General features: G+C 32.1%; 1 protein-coding gene across 1 annotated transcript in view; it reads left to right on the top strand.

Annotated features, from left to right (window-relative positions):
• The window catches only part of CARPB (Carbonic anhydrase-related protein B), a 193954-nt gene that overhangs the window by 133059 nt on the left and 41660 nt on the right, over positions 1–19235 (top strand). Inside the window, exons 6-7 of the mRNA XM_077431100.1 lie at positions 8709–8775; positions 10470–10624. Of these exons, the coding sequence (XP_077287226.1) occupies positions 8709–8775; positions 10470–10624 (222 nt within the window). The remainder of the gene's footprint in view (positions 1–8708; positions 8776–10469; positions 10625–19235) is intronic.

Here is a 19235-nt window from a genome sequence, read left to right as displayed (position 1 = left end):
TTTGAAAATATTTAATCAATTTTACTTTAGTATCCTGACACGTCTAAATATATTGATATCTACGTATTAGGAAATGATATTCTAATCAGCTATGTACAAAAACTACAATAGATTATTTGTAATTATTCAATCATACATATGTATGTACATTGTCAATTTTTCTTTGATTTTTTGCACTAATACAAAATATTTAATATATGATTGATATATACCACTCTGTTCAAAGCATTATATGATAACCACTAGTCTAGTCTGCTGGTTGATATATTTTGGAGTGGAAGCAAAACTACTTTTGAGTACGCTTTACCATGTAAAGGACTGGTACTTTAATATAATACTGAACTAATATATTTTGATACAAAAATATAAACTTTCACGGATAATTACAATGGAAAGAAATATGTTTGATTTTTAAATGCTTTTTATTATTACTAAATTATTTTTACAATACATTTTATATCTATTGTAATAGCTACTGATCTACTGATCATTTTCTATTTTACAATTTTAATTTAATTTTGTAAGTAATCATAGTAATATATAATTCTAATGTTAATATACAGAATAATATGAAAAGAGCTTAAAAACCTATTTACAATTCTTATAAATGCTCACAATACATCTAATACATAATATTAATTAAAGACTCTCTAAAGTCGATGACCTAAAGCAGATTGTGTTTAGGTAATCTGTGTTTATACCTGAAGGGTATAGACATTTTGTTGTAATCACCGAGACTCTTCACAAGTGTGTTAGTGATTCTTTCATAGAATCTACTGGTTAGTTTGTTAGTTATGTCTGTAACTAATGGAATATTATTTATGGAATGTAGTTTTTTCACGTTAGTATCTGTGGGTGTGTTATAAATTATTTTTAGGGATTTATTTTGTATTATTTGGAGCTTGGAAAGGTTAGTATTCGAGGCGTTATTCCATACAGGTGAAGCATAGGTTAATAATGGTAATATGAGCGCGCGATATTTTACGCGAAGAAATATGTAATATTTTTTAAAGGCTGAGAAAAACCGAGGCTGGGAATTTGTGCGATCAAATGATAAACTTTAATATTATAATTTTCAAACATAGTCCTGTTGCGTGGAAGTTTTCCGAATAAGAAAATTAAGTCCCGTTTGTGGTGTGCTAGTAGATAAAAGGCCTTTTAACCGAAGAAGTTATCGCCAATAATGTTTATTGACAAGTCGGGGAATCCGGCGAAAACTCGCGAGCAACTTACTTATTTGTGGTCTACGATGGTGGTGTTGGGTTTGAATGGGGTGGGGTGGGTGGGAGTACTTTAGGGCGAGGAGTTGGGGTCTCATCTGGCGACAAAAGCTCGCCGAGTCTTACAAAGCCGCGGTTCCACAACCCTCCCCCGACTGTAGGGCCTTTGATACCCCACTAGCGCGGAGCTCAGGCCGCAACTGGGGCCTTCGCCTTCCATAACTTTTAATATTAACTTTACTCGGCTTAATTCACTCGATCATTCCGGATCCGGAGTCGATGCCGGATGTCGCCGACAAATTTTATCTGCTCGACTTGCGGTCTAGACCACCAACTCTGAACTTTGCTTAATATTAATAATAATAATCGGCGAAATATTGCTTCTTCAACTTTGACTTCTTCGCAACCCATTTTAGATATACATATGTATATATTCCATTTCTCATGTAAAAATCTCCCTCAAACTCGCCTTACTTACGTCAATTAATTATATTCAAAAAGTCCAACTAAAATTTATCAAATCCTTACGCTACCGTTTTCCTATATATGCCCATATACTACTGTTCCCGATATTTTAAAACTACTATCCTTTAACAAAAGACGACAAAATTTATGGTAGATATGTAGAATGCAAACTGACACCGGTGATCTAACGTTGGATGGAGAGGTGTTCGAAAGAGTCAAAAGATTCAAATACCTGGGTACCTGGTTAAATAAAAATAATGAAGGGTTCTAGGACACTTACCCCTTGGACACATACCCCCGGTCAAAAAACCCCTGGATATTAACCACCCGTGCAAATAACCCCCTCCCCGTCAAGAATAAAAATTGACAGTATCTTTAGAAAAAAGTCAGTATCAATTATAATTTATATATTATATAGTTATTGCAAATTTAGGTATTATCTTGCATCGATTCAGAACTGTTATCGAGAGAGTTTTGATTGATTGATCGATTTCTATTTCTATTATATAAATAACTATCCAATATTATATCACTTTATGTTTAGTTATGCACTGTTCTATTTAGTCACGTTTTTATTCTTTTATATTTCATTTGTTTGTCTCTATATGCCATTTAAAATCTATAATTGGACTGAGATGTTATTTTGTTACATTTATTCTTTATTATTATGCATTCATACATCTGTTGTCAATTACTATAAAGACTATGATATTCGATTCATTTTGTCAAACTACCCTACCCAACACCACAGCCTTCTCAAACATCTGAGGACCTACCCCTAATAATAAAAATCCCCTACACAATTAACGAGCACTACACACCATAGCCGACAGTTAGTAATAAACGGCAGCATAAACATATTTTAAAAATTCAGTAGCTTTACGAGCACACATCGCAGAGTGCTTATTAGCCCGGAGCGAAAAATGAGAATTTTGAATTTCCCAAAATTAGCCTGTTTATTTATTTTTATTTAATAGCTTAATGTGCCATAACTAGAGACTAAAATTGATGCTAAAATTTGGAATAGATGCTAATAGATTCCAAATTCGTAAAATATGCGACAATTTAGAAGGGTCTTCTTATCCCTTTGCCCATTTATTATGCGAAGAAATTGAGGGGATAAAACAGAGCTTGCAGTTTACCATAGACGGTGTTTTTCCTGTCGAAACCAAGCAACTGCTTTTGTCTACTACTGTAAACAAAAAAAGACAGTTAGAGGTGTGTATCCGAAAGGCTGCTCAAAAAAGCGTCTTAAAACTAGACTCGCACTCAAGACTAAATGAGACAAATCTTGAGTAAACTATTCAATCCATCTGTGGCAGGGGGGGAGCAGGTACAAAATCTAATATTAATGTTAAAGAAATAGTTTTGTTTTTTAGAAACCTACCATTGTTTAATGTATTAACAGAGGCTCAATGTTTGGAAGGATATCAGCACTTTTTTAGACAATTAATAGAGAATATAAAAATTGAATCCACGTCGGATATATTGCTATTTTTGATGGCAACAAAAATGAAATATGAAGAGTTGTGCAGTTATAACATCTATTTGATGTCCGGTCAATGGTGTGGATACTGAAAGGTATTTTAGTAAATACAATATAATAGTTACCGATCGTCGCACGAATCGGTAAAAAAGAATCTGTAGAAATATGCTCCATGTTGAGTTTTAATAAATTTTAATTGGTATTATATTTTTATATTCATATTTTTTGTCTTTGTATTTTTATATTCATGTTTTTTTCATTTTAATTTTAATTCCAAAACATTTTTGAATTTTTCTATTATTTTTTATTGTTTAGTTGTCTTTAAATTGTGTATATGTATGTATATAAATTTTATTAAAATTCATCGAAATTTTTTATTATTTAAAATTAAAATCTTCACAAAAATAGATGCTAAAATTGAACATTTTACTAACCTCTTATACGTTTCACATGGTTTTCGTGTAAGCGGTCATTTTTTATATCCCTTATCTCTTATCCGATCGTTTTCATACTTTGCCATATTGCTCATTTTGGTCATCAATATAAGTTAAGGTATCATCCGCAATTACGATGGTGAAAAAATATCGTATTAGACACGTTTGAAAATACTGCATCGTATTACACGGTGACGTTTATCTGTCACATTCATCATTCACATCGGTAGTTTCATTACTTTTCGCCCTGCCATCTCGCTGTCAAATTTTAATTATTTAAACGCCTATAACTTTTTCTTTTTTCACTCTATATTTTATAAAATTTGCTTTATAGGTTCACGTTATCTCTAATATATAAATATTTATAGTTTTGTGGAGGCTTGCTGAGCCAACGGTTTTGGGTGTTGCCACACCGGCCTTTATGCAGGGTGGCAACACTGTTCGGTGAGTCTGACAGAATGACGTTTAACCCATAACCTCAAATCAAAACAAACTTTCTAACCAATACAGGCTTAATATATGTACACAGATCAAACAGTGATAGTTTTATTTTTAGTTATTTGTTATAAAAGTTGTACTCTGGTTATATAACTACATAGTAAACTAAAAATTTAAAATAAAAACCCTGGTAAAAAAAACTTTTTTAAATACTAGCCTCCTTGTAGTTTTGTATATAATATTGTTACGTACGCTGCGGATTAAGCGAATAGAATCCCAGAGACTATGTGACCGTTCAAGGGTTATCTGATAATGGATTAACTAAGTTCTTGCACTTACTTCCAGGATTATATCTGGACTCTAAGTGCATTTAAGCTAAACAATGACCGTTATTAGTCTTTTCTCAGAATCAGTACGGGAAGACCTAATGTCGTGGGAATACATATCCGAATACGTGACTATACAATAGGTAAACAGATTAGACGTCCTGAGAGATCTACCCTTTATAAGGCGGTACGTAGGCGATATCAGGTCATTCTGGACTGAGCACTGCCAGTGCGTGTATCTCCTTAATCATCAATAAATGCTGTGAAACGACTGTTGGCCTTTTACTTGGAACCTCCACCCACCCCTACGCAACAATATTAATTAATGCTCTAAAACGCTAAAATGCAAAATGAAAATTCTAAAATTGACAAAAATAAATGCCCAAAATACGCGTCTCTAGCCATAACCCATGCGATGATATTTCATCAGGCACAACACTAGTGTTCCTATAATACCGATCAAGTTTTCCACGTAAATCAAAAATTAGCATTTTTCGCCTCGGTCCAGTGCTTATGCAGCGATAATAACACAGTGTCGCGTGATTTGGGCACAAGTGTGTGGGGGCTCGGGCCCCATATGTCCCCGGTAGTATTAAACGGCTTACGCGCGGCTAATAATGGCTCCTCTGCAACACACACTTTCGGCACTAAAACCGTGGGTCGTTTCAGAGCTTGCTTTAAGGTTTTAACACCCTATTTATGCGATGTTTGTAACACACAACCCCACCCAACCCTTCCCGGCCCCATGCACCAGTTGCTGCTCGGTCGTCTCTTGTTTGTCTTGCCGAATTACGCGCGCCTCTCTCTACATGTTTATTAATTATTAAGCCAACTTGAGCGGGGAAAAATCAACAGTCGCGTTCGAGCAAACAGCCACGGCTGCCGTTCTTGAGGATTTCGACGTTGCTTAATCACCGACAATGTAGGATAACAATAAGCCATCTGATACGGCCGGGATTCTGTCACGACTCGCAAACAAACAATCCCGTTGTGATTAGGCACGCGTTAATGAGATTAATGCTCGGATTATCTGTATTTTTCGTCCAATTAGCATGTATCGCAGAAATGTCGTGGAATTGACTGATATACATACATTCTTGCAATTGTTTGCGCAAATATTTCCAGTCAATAAAGTATTTTTAAAAATCCATAGAAAAATTAAAAGAGAAGACCTGCATATACATACATAGGAAGAGGTGCCACTTTAGGACTTTATATATTTAAAAACATACATACATATTAGCCAGCAGTGTGAAAACATACATATTAACGTGTATGCTTAGCTCCAAGTGATCAGTGGGGTCGATCCACTATACTGCTGGTTAGATTTGGGGGTATTTGTGTCTCCAAATTGATCGTTTCTTAACAGAGTTTGCCAGTTTTTTGTGATCATTGTTGAAACGGTTCCTCAAAATTGGCAAAAAATCATCTTTCCTGCTGTCGCTAATCTTCTGTATTTATTGTGTGTATAATTTGTAAAAATTATATACAAAATCTAAATCCAAAGATGTCTCAATGGATTAATTCTATAATTAATTAATTAATTGCTATTTCGTGTTCTTCGGCTTCTGGAAATACAGTTATTTATGTAATAATAAAATGCTGGATTGTTTGTAATTAATTGTATAAAAAAATAAAGAAAAAATAAAAAAAATAAAAAAATATATATTAGACATACAGACCATGGAAAGTTGGAAACTATCACGTGATTGGCAAAAAGTAAAAATACAATAAGGATTGTAAATAGGTTTTTGAGCTCTTTTTCCTATTATGCTGTAGATTAACATTAGAATAATATAATACTATGATTACTAACCAAATTAAATTAAATTGTAAAATAGAAAATGATCAGTAGATCAGTAGCTATTAAAATAGATATAAGATGTATTGTGAACATAATTTCGTAATAATAAAAAGCATTTAAAAATCAAAAATCAAAAAATACAATCGAGGACTGTACTGGAAAAATGGAGGGATATTCAAATTTTTTTATATAATTTGCATTGGAATTGAAATCCATTGACATATTGCAAGTTTTATTGGCTTTAATTTTAAATGATAAAAAAGCTACTGTATCAATCCCTTTATTTAATTTTTATAATTACTTTATATAGATTTGACGTCAAATTTGAATAATTAATGTCAAATAATCAATATTTTTTTACTATATATTTGACAATCGCAGTGGTAAAGATTAAGTCATCAGTAAATTAAAAAACAACGTTTACTAATAAGTATAATACACATGTAAATAATACACAAATTTTGGCTCATATAATTTAACAGGTCAATGAAGTACCCATATATGACATATACGCACTACTTTAATACTTAAATCTTTGTGTACATATACATATATATTATGCAAGCAATTTTTCGATGGTACCAATTGAAATAGATTTATCAAATAAATTGTAACAATTATTACAATAGAGTAATTTCAATTGACTTAGAGATGAATCTGCTCAAATTTCAAACCGTATAATAAACAGTTAGAAATAAATAACATAGAGATAAATAACATAGTTCAAACTGCACCACATTTATACATGTATATCTCAAGCATCCAATCGATGGCGATACGAGAACGTCTGCATATTATTCGCAAGCACAATTCACGACAATCGTAATACACCCCCAAGTGTGTATACAAACATATATCCCATATTTCCGCCTTATAAGCTTATGAATGGCGTATCCCAGGTGCAGTCCGGGACTAACAATCCCGACCACTCCCGGGGATTACCCCATAGTAATGTCCTTGCACCAAAAAGCCCTAAATTGAGCCCGTAAAAAGGAAAGCGCTCACAACTTTTGCCCACTACATTTTTAATGAGAAACCCCCTACTCTGTGCGAGGCTTAGACTTCGAACTCGGCTCGGAATCTCGGGGCTCTAATTTACTTACAGTGCGAAAACCTTCCCGTTGTGAAAACATTTTGGTGACGTTAACAATATTAGATTAGGGCTACTGCGAGAGCAGCCTCGTATCAGAGAACAGGTGTGGAGATGGCGTTTTATTTTTTTTTTCTGAAGGACTAATTCGATCAGGGCCGCATCGGACGGGCGCAATCTGTGCCTCGAAGGCTGGCAAGTGAATTCAATTTGAACCCCCGTGCCTGTCAATCAAATTAGACCAGGTTGGCAAACAAGTGTCCTGTGGTAAAAGGGACCGGTAAATATTTGGGGCAGCCCTGTGAAAACGATTCACACCTCTGCAAAATCGTACGTCAACCAGTTTTACGTAAGCTTATGCTATTTCTGATTCAGTGAAGTATCTAGAAAACAAGAATCTAAAAAAATAAATAATTAGCTCATTCTATTTTTGAATTCTTAAACAGTTTGAGTATTTCGACGCATTATAAAGCTAATTTTTGGATAAGGTTTTGCTTAGTTTATTTTTATTTTACATAGATATATACCAAGAAGGCTTGACAGGAAGAGCCCAATGCGCCTTTCTGGACAATTAATTACAAACAATACAGCATTTTATTATTACATAAATCACTGTATTACTAGAAGCTGAAGAACACGAACAACAATTAATTAATTAATTACTTAAATAATTAATCCATTGAGACATCTATGAATTTTGATTTTGTACATAATTTTTACAAGTGAACATACAATAAATACAGAAGATTTGTGACAACAGGAAAGATGATTTTTTGCCAATTTTGATCAACCGTTTTAACAATGATCAGATAAAATTGGAAAACTCTGATAAGAAACGATCGATTTAGAGTAACAAATATCTCCAAATCTAACCAGAAGTATAGCGGATCGAACCCACTGATCACTTGATGCTAAACATACACGCTACCATTGAGCCATACTGCTGCCCAAGTAGATGAAAGTTTAAAATAAATCTTTCAGCAGCTTCCAATTCACAATATAAACGCTTAACAATGTTTGATGAATAGTTGAATCAAATACTACTTTTTCTATTTATAAATCATTGAATATTCTTATAATTGTTTTATTATACAAATATAAAGAAATTATCAAATAACGTACAATTTTTTATTTCTTTGGTTACAATACTGACTGAATCTGACTTGCGTTCAATGAAAGTTATGTATTTTGCTGGAGTTCAATATCTAAATTGCAGATTGCAAAAGCTATTGTGATGCATCGTACCATATGTGGAATTTCTATATGCTGCAATTTTGCTGCTATTGCAATTCGCTCGAAATAACATCGTTACATTCCGCCTTATATTCTATATGTATTTGAACAATGAAAATTTTTAGATATGAAATTTTTAAATATGTAAAAATGCTTAGATTTTATTTTAAACAATTATAAGCTTCTAAAGTATATTTTTATTTTATTTTCAGCTAGGAGACTTATCTAATCCTGAATTAAGAATATTGACTGATCAACTGGAAAAAATACGCTACGGTGGTAAGTACAGTATGTACATATATAAAATTATTTCACTTAATATATTATAGTACCAATTATATACATTATTTTCAAGAGAATCGTACCGTTTGAATATTCATTTTAAAATAAATTGATTTTTCAATGAACACTATAAATATTTATGACACAAGCATTCGATAAACTTTGTTAGTGAAATTCGGCGATAAATTTAAATAATTTTTACACACAAAAAAAACCACACTAAAACGCCATTCTATATGCAGATTTTTGAATCAATTAAAGCAAATTTTCAATAACCGTAAAGCAAACAACATGATTGCGTTACAAAATAGAGGATTGTTGAACGAACGGCAATAACACTGGTCCGTCCATTGTTCGCCGCCATTGTTGTACAACACGGAATCGTTATAATGAAATATTTGGCCATAATTAAAATTTCACCGCATAAATCAAAAATTGCAGATCCACCCCCTCCAACCCTCCCTTGCCCTACTTCTCCTCTGCCAATTTACGGGGCCTGAATTAATTATGAATTATTTTCAATTATCGAACGGCGGGAGCGAAGAGTCATGCATCATGTCTCCGTTTTATTGTACAACATTTCTGATTTTGTTTATTCCCGTAATATATATATTTTTACCGTTATTGTTTATATCTCGTTCGGCTTTTTGTAATGATGAATGGGTTACCGATTTCACGTATTTACCGGTGTAAAACAATGCACGAACAAAGGCCGGGTATCGAATTTCGTGCGTTTAACAAAAACGTACATACATACGTTTAAATGTAATTTTTCCTTAAATTAATTAAAAATAATATGAACAGCTATATAAGGGTTTTTTTATATTTAGAAAAAGAACAAATAATCAAATATATTTTATACTTATTTAATAAAACAATGAAGAGGTAGATCATTTTGCACATTCGTCTAGGTGCTACGTGTCGTGGCGTACTATAGAAGTTTAACTTTAAAAATTTAATTAAAAACTACTAGTTTTATACACATTTGACCCTCACTCTGATTCTCAAAAGTATACTGTATAATATTTAATCAAAATTGCATACATTTTCAAAACTTCCATTATACAGATCGTTACATTTGTAATACAACATTAAAGTTGTACGTTCAAGGTGTGTACACATGCACGAACATTATAGATTCATCAAATTTTGCCACTATGCAAAATCTACATTGGATTATCGACAAATCCGACAGACAATGTCAAACTCTGACAATATTGATTTACCCGATTTAATGTTATTACACGCACACGAGCCGTACAAGGGAGATGATCCGCACAGACAGATGCGTGTTTCCTTTGTGATTTGTGTGTCGTTCCCATCGACAAAAATGTAATATTTTCGTCGATAAATGGTGCCTCTCGTCGTATTCAATTTGAAAGGTTTCCTCTGCCGCGCCACGACGACGTATACGACGGCTGCAATCTCCTTTATAGGGGATGAAAATTGGAGGGTGGCAATCCGCAAAAGCTTATGAATAAGACCCCCGAGAAATCCCCTTATTCATTTTTGAACGGCCTCCGTTGCTATGAAGACATATTGCCATGTCATCGCGCAAAGTATACAAAGTAATCGAATTTCAACACAAATGAAACGTTCGACTTTTATCTCGATGACGTTTTCTCTTTTACAATATATGTATGTATGTATGTACTATAGACGTGTGTGCTTTATACTGTTTTTGTTCCCAGGTAACGAGATTCCTGTAAATCGGCTGTCGATACGGGGTCTGTTGCCGGATACCGATTATTATATGACTTATGATGGATCAACGACAGCACCTGCCTGCCATGAAACTGTCACGTGGGTTATAGTCAACAAGCCGATCTATATTACCAAACAACAGGTGAGTTCAAATTTATAAAATTCCGAAAGGAAACTACTACATATGTACATATATTCCAATTAGAGCACAAACAAACAATAATCGGTCGGTTTTCCTCTGCATTTCTACCTATGCATATTTGCAGAAACGACGGATATGGATACATACGTGAAACATTTTTCCCATATTTGAATATCCACTTTAACTGAATCGGTTCAGGTGACTTGACAGTAGAATTTGTCGATATCAGCTTTATCTATTCGTGCCTTTAGGGTGGGCAGTCATAGAAAAATTAGTTCACTTACGAGTTTGTCGTAGGATTTCTGACTACGACATTCTTTATAGCTAGATTTGCCACGATTAATACACCCTACGAGAGACAAATCTTTTGATTTTGTTTCTGAAAATTATTTGTCTAAAAAAAATCTTTTCGTTCCGTGTGATTTTGGAATAATATCGATACAAAAACCAGACTTTGTAAATTCATCGTTTCGTTAACCAAACCTAATAAAACTTTTTATTAAAAAAAGGTCTTATTAGGTCATGATTTTAAATATCCAGTATATTAAGTAGAAATATTTAAAACTACTGCTAAAAATTTATCAGCACACCTTTATTACACTATCACTGATTGAATTATCAATGATTAAATGTATGAATGTATGTGCTTAATTTTAGACACATATATTTAAGCCTCTTTGGGTGTATTTTTAATAATAATTTAAACACAAAGGAAATACTTCAAATGGATAATACCCATAGCACCTCTTATAGATTCATTTTGATTTGAAATTATTATTATTTAATTTATTATAGAATGCATTAACAATTAAACCATCATATTTTAAAGTGGCATAATTCCACTTTTCTTCATTTCAAGAAATATTTCGCAAAACATTATATATAATGTTTTAAAATTAAAACATTATATATAATTATTAAAAAATATTGGTGACCTGTTTATTCTTATTATTATATAACAACTTGTGAATTAAATCAAACATAAATAGTGATTTTGGAATTGAAATTTGGACTTCTTTCAATGTAATTGGCTAGTTTCAAATATAATTAACCAGCAGCGTGGTCTAGTGATGAATGTTGAATTATTTTTCGTACTTGATGTTACGAGCTCGATTCCCGGCTAAGTTTCGTTGTTGGCCAGACCTTGATTTGTCTAGGTCGAATTTTTCTGATTTTCATTGAAACGATTCCTGTAAAATTGGCGTTTCCTTCCCAATTTTCTGTTGCGAACCTTTAGTTATTGTTATATCTTAGGTTTCGCCATATTGCTCACCATAGATGTCTCTGTGGTTGTTTATCGAATATAAAATTCGTATTGTTACATGAAAGTTATTCATCGTTATTTATCGTATTAATACGATGTTTGTAATATATGTATACTGACCATAGATGTCAGATATTTAGATTTACATGTATCTATGTAATAATTATGTGGACCAGGAAGGCGCATTTGGGGTTTACCTGTTAAGCCTTCCTGGTATATTTGTATATATGTATGTGAAAATATGTATGTAAAATAAAATAAAATAAAAATAAAAATAATGGTTCAATTATAGAGTTCAAACATATGACGTGTCAAAAAATTGCCTCAGTGTAGGTATATAAAATTAAAAAAAACTATTATTATAGCTATGCAATGGGTTTACCCTGGTGTACGGTTTAATTGGCGTGTCGATTGAATGTTAAATAATAATCGTCGCGTTTAACCGCTGCGAATCTGGGCTGAAACGGGCCTCAGTTTCCCCCCGTCTGGAAACCATTCAGAAGGGATGTTGTCTGAAGGGTCATTATGCCAACAATGAAAAACCACCCCCAAGCCTGGCGCGAACGAGAGGCGGAAATGAAACGTTTTCAGAAAAGTCTTCTTCACGAGCCCGCACTCAGGCCCTTTAAGCCCTTTAACGTCCCGCCAAAAGGCATTCGAAACGGAACACAAACACACAACTAAGCCACACCAAAGCCCCTAAAGATTTTTCAACGTTTCATTCTCCTAAAATGGCCTTAGTTTATTTTCGAGTCAAGCGGAAAAATTTAGTTCACTGACTAATTTAAATTTGGTATGAAAAAATATTTTAAAGCCAAATTCATATTGTTTTTTCCTTAAATAATAAATATTAAATACGCTGTGTATTATTTTAAGAGGTGGTATTATGTATTTTTAAAAAACTTTACAAATTAATTTGAATTCAACCCGATTAATTCATTAAAATGCTCTTTGAATAGCCATTCAGTTCTGGAAAACTTTTACCATTAAAGTCATAATAAATCATATAGAACATCTTCATAAACGATTCTTTAAAAACTATAATCCATTTATGTAAATATTATATAAAATATAGAACTGGAGCTTTGTAATCTTATTTTTCAAGCCTTAATTATAAAATAGAATGATTTGATGCCTTTTTATTAACTTTTTACATATTAGGGTCTTGTAACTAACATATGTATAATATATTAATTCTTCAATTCACAATACCTTTGTACGTAAATTCACAACATTTTTGATGTCCGTTGTCCTGGGAATTCTTACCTCGAAACTCAGGAATAATATTTCAATCAGAAAGTTCTTTAAATTTTATAATAAAATTGAATGTATCCTCTTGTATTGACGATTCCTCAATGGAAGAAACTTTTTACTTTATCTATGTCTAGATTCTGATGAAGATTTGTGTGTTCGGCGATGAATAAAGAATAAAATAAGGAGTTAACAAACACAAATAACGTAAATAAAAATGCCTCGACTTAAAAAAATAAACTAAAATGTATACGTGCTAACAGGAGGAAAAAAATGTAATTTTAAAAATTGTTTTGATCTCTATAAAATCAACATCGTCTGAAATTGAAAGATATTTTTCCATTGCTGGAAATATTTGTACCAAGTCTAGGCTTTTGTATACTTATTTAAATATTTTAGTATTAAAAAAATTTAGATGTGACCAACCCACGACATTATCTATGTATGTATTTGAGGAATATAAAAAGTATAATAAACAAAATTCGATATATGTACATACATATATACTTTTACACATACTCTCTATGAGAGCATTTTTGATACAAATTGAGCGCAAAAGTAGGGAAATTTACACAAGACAAAAGTTCTACTTCCGATGGACCGATTTTGTTGCAATTTTTTTTATCAACATTATCATAAATATTATTATCAATAAAATAAAAATAATTTAAAAGCTGAAAATAATATAACATAATGAAATACATATTGTTTTAAATAAAAATACTACTTTCGGTTTACGATGTCTGACCAAACCTTATCAAGTTTGTACTAAAAGAGTAGACATATAAATTTTCAGCTTGATATGTTCAGCGTTGTGGAAAATATCGTTTAGTAACAACATTTTTGACATTTCTAAGAGGAAAAAATCCCACTTTCAATTTTTTAAATTTGATAATTTTTTTTTGATTACAACAAAATGTCTATACCCTTCAGGTATAAACACAAATTACCTAAACACGATCTGCTTTAGATTGTCGCCTTTAGAGAATCTTTAATTAATATTATATATTAGATGTATTATGAGCATTTATAAGAACTGTAAATAGGTTTTTGAGCTCTTTTTCCTATTATGCTTTAATTGTGGATACACAGCTCCAACTGTCTTCTTTTCTTCAGTTGCTTGGTTTCAACAGGAAAAACACCGTCTATGGTAAACTGCAAGCTCTGTTTTATCCCCTCAATTTCTTCACATAATAAATGGGCAAAGGGATATTAAGACCCTTCCAAATTGTCTATTAATTTTATAAATTGTATGCAAATTTCGCTTTTGTTTGTTATTTTAGCATGTATTCGCATATTTTACAAATTTAGCATCTATCAGCATCTATTCCAAATTTTAGCATTAATAGCAAAATGCTCAAAATACGTGTCTCTATAAATAAGGTATAGATCCATCAACCAAAAGTGGCAGCTTTCTTTTTTCGCTTTTTCGTCTAACATTTTTTCCACCCTTCACAAGAAAAGTAAAGCATATACCTCGTACCAATACCATGTAAATAAACAATTTTTCTACTACTTCACTTAATTATTTTATACATATGATTGGATTTTTTTAAGTTAGAATTTTTATCACAAAATATTTTAGTCAAGATTCAGAATTCAATACATTCCGATTCAATAATATGTGTGTATGTATCAGAATTTTTATTCGAGCACGTCGCGAGTGCGAATGGGTTAAATTGACGTAAATATATATCCGAGTTTGTCGGGGGTATTTTGCGGGGGTAGCGAACGGTATGCGTCGTCGTAAGCAGGGGGGGTACCTGTTGCTCTCGCGGGCCGGGACCGACCCACCCACACCCACCCACCACCCACTTTGCAACCCCCACGCCCCTTCGTGCCCGAGCAACCCCATCTCTCCCCTCGAACTTGTTGCGGCGCCCGCCGCGTCAAACTTTTGTCACTGTGTCAATGCGATTACCGGGCATGAATGAAAAATACCCTCACGCTTCTTGAGCTTCTCACCCGGAAAAACGTCACACAATGTAGCGTTTCCGGTTGCCACCTTTTGCTATTTCTATGTCTATGAAACAACCTATTAAAAAATAATAAATTATTCTTTGCTTTCCGGTCGGAAATTTCTATTGATGTTGAGCATTTCTATTGAATGTAGTATTATTGTATACATAATGTTCTTTATGGTATCCGGACATAAAATATATCCCCAGGTAAAAACCCCCTGAAAATTAACCCACCGTGCAAATAACCCCCGCCATGGATAAAAATTGTTTAAAAATAGTAATAAATAATTAATAATTAATAATAAAGTAAAGTAATAAATAATAATAAATTGAGTGTGGTAGAGCATATTAAATTTCAATTTATATACAATATTTAATTTCAATTTATTGTTGTTAATAGAATAAATATCAATTTAAAAGACTTTTAGTCACCAGTTAGCGTTTGCGTTATGTGGTATTGAAAGTAAATTTTAATAGAAGTATATTATTGTTATATTATTATTATTATATTTTAAATATTTTTAGACAATCCACGAAGGAATTTGTAAAATCGAAAAAAGGAAAAGAAAAAGAGATTAAAATACAATTGATTTTGAAATTTTGTATATTTTAAATTATTATTATTGATTACTGATTTTTTATTATTGATTATTGATTATTTATAAAGAATCTGATATATGTATTATTAATATCTGTATTTCTGAATCTGTATTTTTCTGGCTGAAATAAATTAGCATTGATACTGACTTTTTATTAAAGATACTGTCAATTTTTATAAAATATTTTTAACCTTGACGGGGGGGGGGGTTGTTTGCATGGGGGGTTAGTGTCCAGAGGGTTTTTGACTGGGGGTATGTTTCCAGGGGGTAAGTGTCCTATAAGCCTCATTTGTGTCTCGAAAATTTAAGTTTATAAGCATCTCAAATTTGCTTATATTATAAAATGCTACCCACTCTGTCTCTATGATATATGTATAATTAATTGATTATAATTTTCTTCATTCATTTCAATGTATGGTTTCGAAAAGTAATTTTGAAATTAAGTTAAAGATTGTATTTTATTTTGAATAAAATATTGCCAAAAAGCTTACAGAATGATTTTGAAAATTTAGCTTTATATGTGCTCTAATTAAAATATGAATAAAAGGAACAAAATTGATACTTTTATCCCGAAAACGCTGTTATGAAATTATTTAAAATAAAAAAGAAAATCTAAATATTTAAATCATGTTTTTATACTTTTGAATTTAAAATAGGTATAAAACATTATTTTTAAAGTTACAACAGGAATATTTATTTGTTTTAGAGCATAGAAATTGCGTCAACTTATTCAACAATTCAATATAAACATATGTTTATAAAAATATTACATACCTATATATGTATGTACATACATGCATATGTATATATTATGTCACTCCCTATCAAAGACTATATACATATGTATAAAATAAAAGACTAGGTAATAAAATTATCTGACATCGAATATAAAATTTTGTGATCACACGGTAAAATTACTCGAAATTATTACTCATAATAAGCAGCATGGAATCGCATTTGCGAAAATTAAACATATCCATACCGTGCGAATTAATTGCGAACCGGCCGAATTTTCCGAAGTGAAAACGCTCGAACACTTTATGTGTGCGTAAATTTTACGCGGACGCCTGAAATTTTCACGTTTTATTCGGGAAAGCACGGGTTTTATAATAAAATTAAGAGAAAATTTCCTAGGGGATTATGGAAAAATGTTATTAATCGCGAAGCGGCCCTCGTCGGGACCGCTTATCGCCTAATTGTAATTGGCACGTATTAAATTATTATAATTATACAGAGCTTATTTCGTTACGTGGACAAATTGTTTACGACGTAATCTACTTAAGCTCCAGACTTTGAACTGCATCGTATTCGGTTACGAAAAGTCGAACAAAGAACACCTTCAACTTGATATCTTTCTAAATGTTTGTCCTCTTCATCATAGATGACGATGATGAATCGCATAAATATTAACCCATAAACGACAAATTAATCCTTGTATATCCCACTTGTATATCCCACAGAATAAATTAATATATTGTATATCCCATTAATATTGTATACCCCACAGAATTGAAAAGACAATCCAAATCTCAACTTCTTCTGTATTCATAGACAATAATGTACCTACATATATTTTAATTATTTAATATACTTGGGGGTCGGCAAAGCCGATAAAACCAAGAAGTTTGATTTATACATATGTATATGTAAATTAAATGAGAAAAATAGTAAAATACATTCAAAATAACAATATTAAAATAAAAAAAGAGAGAAAAAAAGTAAACAGGAAACAGAAATAAGAAATTGGGAAAGAAGAATTAGAGAAATCCCTCAATTTACGAAATGCATTAAGCTTAGTCTGAAAAATATTAAGGTTATCAGAAATTACAATTTAATTTGGAAGACTATTCTAAACTGAAACCACTCTGTTTGAAAAGAAGGAAACTCTGATCAATTAATTATCTTTTTGGAGTCTAAGCGAGTGACCTCTGAGGTGAGTGTTTTCGTTGAATGTAAAAAGATTGGACATATGACATTTATAATTATTATTTAGTATTTTAAAGACTTCGGTTAAGTCGCCTCTTCTAATTCTCGTCTCCAGTGTAGTGAGATTCATTAATTCATGTATATTATATTTACTAAAATAACTTTGTATTCCGTTGTTATAAATGCGATATTTACCGGTTGTTTTCTTAATTTGGTCCTTTCTATTCCAACACTATCTTTTTTTAATACGTAATCATCGAATTCTTCCTGTTAAATTTATAAATCGTCGGGATTCCTGTTAAATTTATAAATCGTGTGACAAAACACATTAAATAGTTTTAATGAAATAATTGCACTTCAAACTTCAAAAAGAGTGGTTCAATGTTTGATAAAATGCGAACATCACTTTATTCAGTCTGTTTCTTATCATTATTTTGGTGGTTTGAAAACGAACAATCCATCATACAAATCATCGTGAATATTATATGTATTGTTATGTACCTCGCTTATCAATGTAGTTCCCACAATGATCAAATTCACTTTCTCACATTCATTTCATAACCAGTAGCGTGATCTAGTGGTTAATGTTGAATTATCTCGTACTTGATGTTATGAGTTCGATTCCCGCTAAGTCTCGCTGTTGGCCAGACCTTGGTTTGACAAGGTCGATCGTTTCTTATCAGAATTTGCCAATTTTTCTGATTTTCATTTTCAAATGATTCCTGTAAAATTGGCGTTTCCTTCCCAATTTTTTGTTGCGAACCTTTAGTTATTGTTATATCTTAGGTTTCGCCATATTGCTCACCATAGATGTCTCTGGTTATTTATCGAATATAAAAATTCGTATTGTTACATGAAAGTTATTCATCATTATATATCGTATTAATACGATGTTTGTAATATCTGACCACAGATGTCAGATTTTGTTTATTTTTATTTAGATTTAGTTATGTGGACCAGGAAGGCGCATTTGGGGTTTACCTGTTAAGCCTTCCTGGTATATTTGTATATATGTATGTAAAATATATGTACGTGAGTAACAAGTCCATTAAAATTCCAGTAAAGGGATAGTCAGATAAGACAGGAATGCCGGACTTCGCCCAACCCAAAAGATAAAAATCATTTATATAGATCACGAGTCGATCACATAAGTTAGTCATTACCATCGAGACTCCGAGAGTGGTAGTCATTAATATCGACCCCGCAAGTGACGGTCAGCACAGCATCAGAACAAAGTGAACCAAAGTTAAATAGTGAATTAATGTTCTACGTATCTCATTTTAAATTCATCATCGTTCCATAAATAAATCTGTAGTTTTAGAATATATCTACCAATAACATAAATGTAACGTTTCTATGATAATCAAGAAATCTTGGTTTGTTAACCAAGTAATTTAAAAAATATTTAATCTGCGTTCTGGAATATGACATACTGATTAAATAAAAAAAGTAAATAAATAGGTTTTCTTTAGTGGAACTTCTTCTTGACACAAGGTTTTCATTAGTTTCACTTCGTCAGTTAGTCTGAAAAACTTCCTACACTCTTTCGATCGCTTTGAAACTTTGTGATTTTGCGAAGTTTGGCCGCCGATAGAGATTTCAATTGGGTC

The sequence above is a fragment of the Arctopsyche grandis genome, chromosome 5 (assembly GCF_051622035.1).
Source record: "Arctopsyche grandis isolate Sample6627 chromosome 5, ASM5162203v2, whole genome shotgun sequence".
Lineage (NCBI taxonomy): Eukaryota > Metazoa > Arthropoda > Insecta > Trichoptera > Hydropsychidae > Arctopsyche > Arctopsyche grandis.
This window is presented reverse-complemented; position numbering and strand designations above follow the sequence as displayed.